A 12,456-nucleotide genomic window follows, 5' to 3' on the forward strand; every position below is an offset into this window, starting at 1 on the left:
AGTAATGACAATGACCTCCTCAACAACTGCACCAAGTGATGGTACTGCAAGTATCGCCAAGACGTTCACTGGGAACCTAGACATAATGCTGTTCGCCTTTCCCGGACGCAAAGCTTAAACTCCTGCACTGAATTCTTCCCTGTATTTGTCAGGAAAACCTTTGACTTGCTGCCATCGGCCCCAATTCCAGTGAGTTGATTCCTTTGAAGCAAATTAGTCTCTCCTGTACTTTTGCAATACTTGTGCTGAGTTAAGATACTTAAAACCACAAGCAGTCACAAGACATTAACAAATTCTGGGTACTCAGGGAGTAAAAAAGTAAAAAAAAAAAAGGAAACTATACTTCCCCTTCTGTCTGAGAACATTACTGATCTTACAAGGAGATGCATAAATAAAATGTTCACGTGGCAAGAGGATTTCAGGAGCTCAGCAAGTCACGAGGTACAGAAGTGTACTTCAGTTTTATATCAAACAATAGTGTTTTGATTTCAAAAAAAAAATGAAGGCTTTTGTTTCAAGGAATCATAAAACCAGACAGATTAAGCCCTCAAAAAAACCCCCACCACTAAGCATCCTGGTACAAAACTTGATTTTTCCTTTCCAGGCTGAAATAAAAACACTCTATGATCATACCACAGTCCATGGATTGTCCAGTAATCAGGAGGGTCTTTACAATCATTAGCATTCATCTGTGGAAAACAAAACCACAGAACATTTGTTACATGTGTCCAGGGAAAATGGTTTAGAGGAAAAAATAAAAGTTAATTCACTGGTGGTCCAAGACCCTAGTGAGACATGACAACTTTTGCTTGCCCACATCAGGAACTGGTGAACTCCAGTTACTCGAAGCTGTCATGGATCATGTGCCACTTAACAGAGACCAACTGGCATTAAGATTTTGAAGCGGCTCAGGTGAATACCAGGAGGCATCCTGAACAGGCAGTGTATAAAGAAGACAAAGAAGACACAGGACAGGTTCTGAGGCAACAGAAAGTAGCCTAATCCATGCTAAATAAATGGAGCTAAATCTGCATTTATCCTATTCCAGGTGGCAGCTCTCTGTATTTTTCTCATCATCAGATCTTTTCAAGGAGTGCAAAGCCATTAAAATCAAAAACACCAACATAAATATTAGACAAGCATACCACCATCTTTCAGCATCCAGGAGTAGTTCTGTTATCGTATTAAAACGGAAAAATACAAAGAAGAGATGAAATAGGTTGCTTATTCCGAGGAAAATGGTTAGAATATATTCTTAAAATATTCTGGCTTGAGGGACAAGGAGTCAGAAGGAAGAGGAAAGACTATATACATTCCTACAAAACAAAAAGCCCCCAGTCAAAACTTTTGATAATGCAGCAGAAATAGCCCACACGTTAATTATTGTTTAGAGCAGAGCACATATTCCTGAAAAAAACCCAAGAAATCCATGTTCACACACCACAGAATACCATTACTGTATTTTCCCCGATTATTCTGCTTAGAAATTACAGCTCTTTTTTAGTAAACACTTTTCACCATTAAAAACCAACATCCTCAGACTTTCTTTCCCCATAATAATAGCTTTCCTTTTCGGCTCTGCATCCTGTCTTAATTATGGCACAATGCCTTTTGTGTGATGCCAGAGCAAAAGCAGAGTGTAGACAAGAGCAGAGAGAGGCCTGTAATCTCACTAATTGCCTTCCACACGCCATGGGCCAATGGCAGCAAAACTGCAAGCTCTGCAAGACTTTCTTGTTCTGTGCCCATTTTCTTCCTCTCCTCTCTTGCCACCAATAATAGATGCAATTTAACCCAGCAACAGCTTTTTTCCTGAAAGGAACATCGTCAACAAACTCACGCTGCAAAGGCCTGAACAGGATTGCTCCTGTTGCGACATAAGCTTTGTGCAGCTGAAACAGTTCAGCTGTCCAGCCCAAAATACAGCAAATTAATAGCCAGCAGCTAATGCATCATCCCCTGAAAAATAACCTGACAGCTAACCAGCTTGCTCAGCTGCGTGCGGTAACAAGGACGGTGCAATTGTGCTCCTTATCCAGTCTTTAACTGCAGTTCTCAGACATGCTAAAGGAAAGCCCAGAGTATTTTAAATTTGACATCAGTTCTCCCCTGTCACGGCACTAACCTTATTAGCAGTTTCTTCTCCATGTTTCATCAGGCCTCTGGCGTTACACTGTGCTCTGGCAGGACTGAGAGGTCAGTGCAGCCTACGACGCAGTAGCTCACACTTTGCATGCTTTGGCCAGCTTCATTCACCCTCCTTTTTAATTCTAGCTGTAGTATTTTTCCAATGTTCATTTTAAATCAACATCATAAAATGAGCAAACGCTAATCTGAGAAGCTGGGTACCCCTGCTGCTTCTACAAAAACACTTCTTATCAGCCTTCCTGTTTATCATATACTGGTTGCTGAAGGATTAATTCAACCTCAGGCAACCGTTGGCTTGAAACGGTTACAAACGTATATTTTCAAGTAGGCACTGGACCCCAGAAAGCCTTCTACATCTAGATGAATTTGAAAAGGGAACACGGCTTTCTCCTGCTTTACAGCAACCTGCTAATCAAACCAATGCAAATGAACCATGCACGGTCTACACCACTGAGAAAAGTGCCAGGGAGCCTTTACAGCACCCACCATGCTGAGAGGGAATGCTGCAGCAGAGGGATTAGTCTATGTGTAACAGCAAGGCGTCGGACAAACAGCAGCTGCCGGAAGCATGGGAGCTCCTTTCACCTCTGACATGCCAAAAAGTGAAACACCATCATTCACAGAAGCGTTCCCATAGAGCTGCCCAAGTTACAAACCCCTTAGTATAGCAGCTTGTACGTAGGAGAGGGTAGTGCTACCGCATCCCTTACAGGTACCCCAAGTTTAAATAAAAAGTCAGCTTCTGGGAAGTGGAATATTTAATCCTGCTCTCCCTTTCAACCACCCTGTTTAAGTAGACCATCTGTTTAATTAAGATCAATTTTAAAGTGTTATTTTGTAACGAAACATCACAACTGCTATGAGAAATCCTTGCTTTTGAAACTGTGGAGAGAGTTCACCTCTTCAATTTCTCTCTCCCAAACAGTCTGTGATTATTTTTTCCCTTGCTCCTTCCTCCCACCCCCTGGGGTAAAACCAATCAATGAATGAACCAAATTTATAAGGTTGCTGAACAAATTTGGGAGGAGGGAGATAAAACAAACCTACTCCTTGTTGAACACGTCTCTAGCCTGACCTGATAAGCTAAAATCTTTCATGTGTTTACCCTTTCAGAAGATAAAGACGCACAGAAACATCTAAACCAGACCTTATTCACAGAGGAGCTGGAAGCATAGATTAAAAGTTATCTTATGATTCACATGGGCATTGAGGGAAAAAACCTCCTTTTGTTCCAAAACAGCATACGTCAAGAGCTGGGCTCAAATTTCTGGCATGCTGAACTGTGCCCACTGAAGTTTAAAAGAGAAACTGAAGCTTCTCTATTATCCACAGGGTTCTTCATCCTTGTGTCAGCAGATCTGATCACATCTTCCATTTTGAAGTACAACATATTTTTATCTTAGCTGTATGAGAAGAGGCCTTTGAGTATTTTCAGCATAGGAAAAATGTTCTACTTACCAGATGATAGAAGGTATTTCATAGCAAAAGGAACATAAGTAGTGCACCTCTTAGCTGTGCTTTTGGCAGACATATGTCAGAAGGTTGGGTTCATTTTTGGTTCCCACCGCTCAAATACAGAAATACTCAGACACCTGCCATAACAGCTTTAGAGTTCTCTTTTTCGTGACTGAATCAATATTTGACGACTTATTATTAAAACGCCAGAGCCAACATTATGAAGCCAAAACTTGCTGTGCAGCCGACAGTTCAAGTACTAATCTGCTGTCTTCAGTCGGACAAGGCAGGCAAGTCTCCTTACAGAGTCTGGTGAAAGTCTAGGATTAAGTTTACAACTAGCAAGACATCACAATATATGTAACAGACAACTAAGGCTTAGCGTACAGCATGTCCTACTCTATCTGTAACACACCACAACCCTGTCTTTGTTTACTGCGACTCTGGAGTGCAGGGGAAGGAGCAAAAGTTGCACCAAGGTCAGTGAAAGCCTTTAGAAAGATAAAAGGGCATAAGCAAGATTAAATGTTTGATGGGCTTTGCTCATTCTCTTTTCACAGATTTGTTGTCCAAGGCTACCTTTGTCAGGATAAAAGAGAATGAAACACAAAACTCTTACCTTACATACAGTCACCGGCCAATGATGAGCAAGATACAGCTTTTTCCAGGTGTGAGGGTGGTTGTCACTGGAGAAAGACAGACAAATCTATTTTTCCTCACGCATTTTAAGAAAAGCAACACGATGCTTATACTAGTGTAACGCATTGATTTTAGAGCTGTTTTTTGTTTACAGCTTCTAGTGCAATATTTGAGAACTCCAAACACCGCAGGACCAAGCTAACAAATCACATAGGAGCAAGATACCTAGAAACTTGCCATTACCCCCACACTGTTAAACAAATGCCACTCCCAGCATCTTATCTCCATACACCTTCCATTTCTTAAATATGGAAGAAACATGTTGCTCTGTTTTATAGTTAGGAGAAGGCTTACTGGCAAGCTTTTACAATGGTAATTAAAAAAGAAAAGACAGATATCTTTGTTTAGGACGTTAAGAATCTTCTAAATCTTCTTGATGGGTATATTAGCTGAAAAGAAAGTATACAACATTCTTGGAACTGTAACAACTCTTCTAAAAAAGAAAGACTACACCCACAAGCAGTGTAGTTGACACTGCAGGAAATACAATTTGAACTTGCACATCTCCAACGTTTTCGATACAAAACAAAAATCAGAATAAAAAGTAGAAACCATAAATCTCAAAAAAGCTGACTTTATAATTTTATAGACATTTAATTCAAACACTACATTTTAAAAATGCTTACTATAAATTGAGTAGTTTTAAAACATTTAATAAACAATCACTGTGACACAGTCTAAAGGTTACCTAAGGAAGAACTAAAGAAGGAATATGCTATATATTTTACAAAAGCACTTGTGTTTCAAAGCCTCTTAGAATAAAGAGATATGTAACTCACAGAGGCATCAGCACTATCTTACTCCTGCGCAGAGGTGGGGCGGGGGGGGGAAGGCTTAAAAATTTTGTACGAAAAGTGTTGGAAGCCGAGATCGTGTCTTTGTCACTTCTACAGAAGCATTTACCAACAGTTTGGAGCAGCCCTAATCTGGATCAACTGGTAAAAAACCCCTGTTGCTTCAGACACTACAGCAGATATATTTAGCTGTCAAGCAGCCACACTAAGTGATTAAAGAGAACAGGAAGTGGGGAAATCAACAAAAACAACTGTAAATTTTTCACATTGACAGCACTATGTGCAGTACTGTCAAAATAAATTGTTACTCTCTGGAAGCTAATAGCCATGTGTTCTTCATTAGTGCTTGCCAGAGGTTATATAAAGAAAAAATATGAGAGAAAGCTAATTGTTCTCAAACCGAGGCAGCCGGGATGCTCCCATGTTACATCGCTTCTCAATTTTTTCCTATAGTTTTGCTAGTTTGCAATAGCCACATCCTCTCTTAAGCATTCACATTGTACTATGGTTTTTAAATAATTTAGCAGAATGGCTCTGGAACAAATCAGACATAGCCACAATGAAAACCATTAACACTTTTTAACTGGTCTTTACTGCTGCTGTGAAAACCTGAATAGAAGAATTCTCCAGTACTGTAGAGCAGTTAAGTTTCCTTGCTTTAAAAATATCCTTGCTTAGAAAAACACTATCTTTCATCTGTATTTGAAATAGCAGCTGAACTTCTGCAATGACAATCACGCCAAAACAAGTTCTCCTAGAACAAGCCTTTTGGCTAAGCATAGGTCAGAAAATTTTGGTTATTAAATAGAACAGGTTTTAGAAACTTAAGCTCAGAACTGGAATCCGCGGGAAGCCATTTTCAATACCTATCCAGCTTCAGGGCTATCTCCCCCTTTTTTGACCGGAGTTACCCTGCCTGGCGCAGATCAGCACTGTGCCTCTAGAGCAGCCCCTGCCACCGCCCAAGCCCTTGGGATCTGAGAAACCTCAGCTGTGGTGGTGTCTATGGTACTTCACATAACGGAGCTCAGCACTGAACTGAGGACCCTTAGCCACTCTCTTGCCAAAACGTCGAAAGAGAAAAGTTTATTTCCTAACATAATGCAATAGGAATTTGAGCTTTTACCACAGAAGTCTGTGATTTGGGGTGCGGGTTCCCCCATCGGCCATTGGTATTCAAGCTCAGATTTTGCCAAGCACAGCCACCAAAAGGCTGCACGGCACTGATACAGCTCCAGCTGGGATGCTGTATGAAAAGGAATTTAAACTTATCGGAACTGAGAAAATAGCAAGAAAAAAAAAAGTACATTAAAAGAGCATACAGTGTAACAGTTGGTGCAATTCATACCATAGGGATGATTCCAGTTGTTTATTACAGATTCCAAATTGATTTCTGATTTTTTCATTACTATATCACAAGTCCAAATGATTAATTTAAAGCAGGATTGCAAAGTTTTTAAGTGCAATGAATGTAATTTAAGCTTCCCTCTTTTTTCATGCTGACACAGTAATAAATGTAAAGCTTTTCTTAGGCACGACCCCGACTCCTCCAGCTGATGTAGATGCCTCATTTTACCAATCACCTAAGGGAAGAACAACACACCGAAAATAGCACATAATAAAACAAGAAAATGTACACTCATTAGAAGTTAAACTATTCTGCTCTGCACTTAAGAAAGAACTGTCAGAGATTTCTTTTTAAAGCATAACTTACCTTTGAGTGAACTTATCCGAAGTACACAAACAACACAGTGCCACAGAAAACCAGCCCAGCATCCAATAGTGCAGCTTTGCAGGCTTCATTTTGTTGATCAAATAGCTGGAAAAAGGTGTTAAAAGAAGAATTCTCTTACTTATCCAGTGCACTAAATTGCAAGTGTTAACATGCAGAAATACATAACTATCTCAGGAACAGCAGGTAATATCAACTCTAGACTAGATTTACAACCACGGGTAAAGTGAGGATCTCTTTTAAGGCTGTGCCTGATTCCCCAGCTTATATGCTAATTTTCATAAATTAATGGCATCAAGGATGAGATTACAGTTCCCTTTTTTTTTCTGTACTTGCACATAGTCCCAAGAGAGCCACTTTCCAATAACAGAGACGTAAATCTTCTATGCAACCGTACTTTATGTTACGTAAGACTCTACTTGTGGTCAGTTCAAACGCTCAAAGCAATTCCTTAAAGAAACTTTGAGCTTAGTATTGAATATCCTTGTTGGATTGACCAAGGCTGATATCAGAAGCTCACTGGAAGTGAACTCTGATGTCCAAGGATGACGTTCCCTCTAAATGCCAGTCGACTATGAAACTGATGTTAAAAAGTTGCTGCTAAAACCAAATTAGTTCCTGTTCTTCTTATAAACTTGAGACAGCCTCTACGAAACCATGCACAGCCTCCCTATTACCTCGTGAACCCTAGAAATCAGGGGAGGAGAAAAAAACCCCCAAATCAACTTAACTTTCACCAACAGGACCACTTTCACTTGGCACAGGTCAAAAAACCCCAGCTGCCTCCTGCATCCGCCAGCCATTTCACACCATTTCAAACGCTACCTCCTAGATGCCAGAAACAGATGTACATGCATGTATTTACATGCAGTTAGTAACGCCTCACCAAACCTACTTCCTAATTTTCTCATTTTGAGAACCCTAAAAAAAAAAAGCACTACAAGCCACTGCGTGTAACCTATGTGCCCTTTTGAAGATCCCTCACTACACAAGTCATCTCCTTTTTTCTAGGAAGGTTTTAAAATTAATCCTTTCTAATAACACCAGTAAAGACATTGCTGAATCAGCCATTACGGCTAACTTTAGGAAATTCAGCGTAATTCTGATCCACGGCTCATTATAAACACGAGTCCATTATGGCATGGCCCCGGCCCCAGCCTGCAGGCCCGCCAAAGTCCTACCCCGCAGTTCTGCCTCCCAGCTTGCAGAATGTGTCGAGATTTCTAAACTGGTGAGGGGTTTGGGCAACGGGTCTAACAGTTAACTGGCTAGATTTAGTACAGGGTTTTGCTAAATTGTGAAGAAACTACAGCCTTTAAGCTACCAGTCTATTTCATATGTTAATGCCTTTCTAATTGGCAATGGACGTATTATGAAGGTAAACGGCTTGGCCTAACAGAAGATATTACTAGATAAATCTTCATTGGCAACTGTTACTTTTCTGATCTAGTTTCCTTAAAAAGGCCTGAAGGATTTTCACTCACCGAGCAAGATGAGCACAAAAAATTTCAAATAATGCGGAGTGTGCTACTTGTATACAAAAGCAATCGATAATGTAGAACTAATCTTGATCAAAAGCTAGCTAAACCAAGATGTACATCTTGTATTAACGAAACTGATAGATCCACGTAACGTTCAAAAAAATCACAAATAAGTAATTATCTGCCAGGTCACCGATTACACCAAGAGTTCCGCATTTAAAGTGGTCTTAAGTCTCATCACTTGAGCAGTAGGAATTAATGATGTAAGATTCAACCTTATAGACCCGTTTATGATTTAATCTACTGTTATTTTCAACTGATAACCAACCAAGCAAGCCTTTATTCTTCTGCAGGATAAACTACCTACCCAAGATAAAACATTGAGGGCTGTAAGGAGTGTTCAGGTAAGATTCTGCCCCGCCTATAGAAAGCGTATTTCTTCAGCGAGCAGAAAGTACCACTTAAAAGACAATAATGTCACAATGACAAAAAAAAAGCTGCACTGTACAACCTTCTGGAAAAAACATCTTAAGGAAGTAGACTATGGAAGGAAAATGAGCCAGCAACATTATGGCATTTCTTTTGCAAACTGGTATGACTTGAGATGGCAGCCACAAAGAAACATTTTTTTCCCAGTGACTAAGTTACAAAAAAGCATAAAGGCAATTATCTCCCTTTGTCATTGCATTGATCAAATAACAACCAGAAACAGAGGAGGTCTTCAAAAAAATGCTATCAGAGCAGTGGTATGCACTGGTTTATTCGCCACACTGCTCTGCGCCCTGGAACCAGAACGTAGGGACAACAGAGACAGTGAGCAGATCTGAAAGCCCCCCGACCTGTAACTTTTACGTAACAAATTACATTTCTTCCACTGATAAACAATACATAAACTCTCTCCAAGGTTTTAGCTTGGAAGCCAGTATTGCAGCTGTCATGTCACTATCACGATATATTGAGTAATTTACTCTAATTGACCTTTTATTCATCTATGACATTGATGGTGGGAGATAAAATGTGCATCAATCTCCCCTGAAAAGCACCCAAATGGTGCACATTTGAGGAAATACACATCCAACTTAAAACTGTATTAACAAGTTAAGATGTATGAAGGAGATCCAATTTTAATAGACATTGCTTCTGTTTACTAAAAATTACACTGGATTACTAATTACACAAATACAGAAAGAAGAGATTAACAAATCTTACACCAATTCTACTGTAATAAGAAGAAACAGGAATTTCATATATTGAAAGTTAGTCATTAAAAAAGTCATAACGTTCCAAAGGACTTCGTAACAAAGAAAACTTCCAACCTGAAAATGCAACACGCACAGATACATAAAATCTTTATTTGAAACTAGGCTATTGGCTCGTTGTCACTACAGTTAACATTCTAAAGGACAGGAACAGCTTTGGGATGACTCTTGGTTTGCTACACCTGGATACGAATGGAAGAGACTTCTGTGCGTGTTTGTAAGCGAGTCAGGACAAGGTCACTTTTAGCTGTGTTAGCATTGTTCCATGCTGGTATCAAAAGTACACGCCTGAGCTTATCAACGACTAGGAAACACTTGTAATAAACAGTGATGAAATCTTTCTTTAACATATTTACTACCATTTGAATTGTAATATACGATCCTGAGGGGGCTGCCGACATAGCACACGCTTCTTCTGTACGCTAGCGATCAGTTACCTGTATTCTACTGCCTTGTTTTCTTTTTCTGCCTTTAATAACCAGCTCGACTAACAAACCCCACATTTGTATAAAATGTCCTTAAGCACTGAAGCCTTAGCAGGGAGGACCCCCGCAGCTAACAGCATAGCTCGCACGCAGATGTCGGCAACGACAGCCAGAGAGGAGAATTAGGGCAGCTAGTCTGGCATCTGAAGGCACGAAAAGGAACACCTAAGGTTTTGGTGCCATGTCAAATACGGCAGCACACGCTACTTCTGCCACAACGAGTTAGACAGCCAAGTTACAAAACTGCGCACCGAAAGCATTAATTTCATTTCTAATGACACTCCGGCAACCTTTACCTCCACAGCCCGCTCCCAGCCAACCGCCCCTCCCAAAAGCAAAAAGCACCCTGCGGATTTTCAGGCGCGATGCTCACGCCCGCTGACACGGCAGGCTTTTCCGCAGCGCTCTCCCCCTGCTTCTCCGACCAAGCGCAGCGCAACGGGACGGGCGCAGCAGCGGCCTCCGGGCGGGCCCCGCAGGGGCTCGGTGCCGGCCTCCCGCCCGCCGGAGGAGCCGCGCACGGCGCCGCCCCGCTCTCCTCACGCACAGGCTGAGGCGCTGCTCTACTTTTAGCGCAGCGGTGTAAGATTTAACTTCCTGACACCATAAAGCGCTTGCTCCAGATGAACAACCATCGCATTTTATTACAAGGGTATTTTGATAAATCGGGAGAAATCGCAGAGAACCCGAGGCAGGATGCCTGCAAGTGACGGCAGGATGCCGAAGCTGGTGACAAGTGCACAAAGGTTTTCCTCCGCTCTGGGAAACGCTGCGATTTCTTTGGCTGACTTTCGATTTACTTCACAGGGAACGAAAGGCATAAAGAAGCGTAACCCGCCACGATGCGAGTCCCGCAACACACCCCCCGCCCCGACTCGGCGCAAGTCGGTAACCTCACCGGGGGCAAGAGGCGAAGCAGCTCACACGGGGCGGGCCGGACGGCCCCTGCCCCGCAGCGCAGCCCCGCGGAGCGGCAGGGGCGCCGGAGCAGCGCGCCTTCCCAGCCCGCCCTCCGCCGCCCCAGAGCCCACAGCTCGCCTCACCTCGGCCGCGGCTGCCTGGCCCTGCCCGGGACCCGCCGGCCCGCCTCACCTGCCGCCCGCTCCTCCGCAGGAGCTCCCCCGCGGCCCCGGCCTCCCTCCCGGGCCAGGCGCAGCACCGGCAGGGCGGGGGCGCTCCCGGCAGGGCTGACCTCCGACCGGAGGCGGGCGGAGGGAGGGACGGGGGCGGGGGGGGGAGCAGCGCCGCGGCCCGGCCCCCGCCCCGCGGGGCCGCCCCGCCCGCCCCGGCCCCTCGGGGAGGCCGCCCGGGGCCGGGCCCGCCTGCCCGGCGGGGTCCCGCCGCCTGCCCGGCGCCCGGGGGGCTCGGGGGGGCGGCCCGGCAGGAGCAGCGAGCGGCCGCGGGGGACAGCGTTGCCGTGCGTGGGTTTGCTCCTGCGGATGTTTTGGTTCGCTCGTCCTTAGCACGGTCTGTGTTTTAATTATTTGGATTTCTCAGCGAACGTTTGTGCAGAACAGAGGTCTTCAGGAGCGCGATAAGGACACTCCGTGTTTTCAGTAATCTACTCAAATAGCAAATAGGAGATTGTTGACTAAAGCAAGCCCAGCAAGCGGAACGGAGAAACGCTGACACGTTCATCTGTGGCGAACTTCTCCAAAATTAGGAGGGAAGTTTGAAATGGTAACGCTCGTGTTTGCAAACAATGGGAAGTTTCTGGTGAAGAAACAACCCAAAGGGATGATTCACGACTATCCCAGGCAGGACGTGGTTCACGTTTTGTTAGCGCTATGGTAAACCATGAAACACATTCCAGCCCCTCTTTCGCTGCTGATGTGTGAATCACAAATGCGAAGCGTGGTTACTAGTTACTCTCCTCTCGTTTTGAACTAGGGGGCATATGTCATAATCATCCTCCTTAAACATGCTCGAGAAGTATGTGGGCAGATCTACTTCCACAAGCAAAACAACATTTGTTTTGAGCAGATTAATTACAGTCTCTGTAATAAAGTCTTTGTTCAAAGTTACATTATTATTCACTGGCAAGGTTCTTTTAGTTATGCTTACACACTTCCGTGCTACGAAGTAGGATGAGACAAAACTAATCTCTTTGCCCACCTTCCTGTGGAAACATGAAAATGTGCTGGATGAAACAAGTGATCCACCTGCTGTTGCCTCTGACGGTGTCTGAGAGGTATCAAAAGTTTCAGAGATTTTGTTGAAGAGTTAAAAAAAGTGAAGTTCTCCAGATCCTTGTATTCAGCCCTGCTCCCGCTCCTCGTCCTGCTGCTGAGGGCATCACCGCTCCACCTGCCACTGAAGTCTCTGTCGCTGCCCGTGAGGAGTCGGTAGAGGCGGACACAAGAGTTATTCTCTCAGCCTTGGATTTCATCTTTGCCTGCAGAC

The 12,456-nt window shown here is 43.4% G+C and overlaps 1 protein-coding gene across 5 annotated transcripts in view; it reads right to left on the reverse strand.

The window, feature by feature from the left end:
• RNASET2 (ribonuclease T2) overlaps positions 1-12,456 on the reverse strand; it is a 30,948-nt gene that overhangs the window by 14,382 nt on the left and 4,110 nt on the right. The window contains exons 1-4 of one of the 5 annotated variants that reach the window (XM_064445565.1): positions 11,097-11,288; positions 6,811-6,915; positions 4,223-4,289; positions 634-689 (exon numbers count right to left, since the gene is read on the reverse strand). In XM_064445565.1, coding sequence (XP_064301635.1) covers positions 634-689; positions 4,223-4,289; positions 6,811-6,899 — 212 coding nt within the window. In that variant the 5' untranslated portion in view covers positions 6,900-6,915; positions 11,097-11,288. Of the gene's footprint in view, positions 1-633; positions 690-4,222; positions 4,290-6,810; positions 6,916-7,348; positions 7,489-10,951; positions 11,017-11,096; positions 11,289-12,456 lie in introns of those variants that run through there. The other 4 variants (XM_064445564.1, XM_064445568.1, XM_064445569.1 and 1 more) reach the window with 4 other exon arrangements.

Source organism: Phalacrocorax carbo, chromosome 3, assembly GCF_963921805.1.
Source record: "Phalacrocorax carbo chromosome 3, bPhaCar2.1, whole genome shotgun sequence".
NCBI lineage: Eukaryota > Metazoa > Chordata > Aves > Suliformes > Phalacrocoracidae > Phalacrocorax > Phalacrocorax carbo.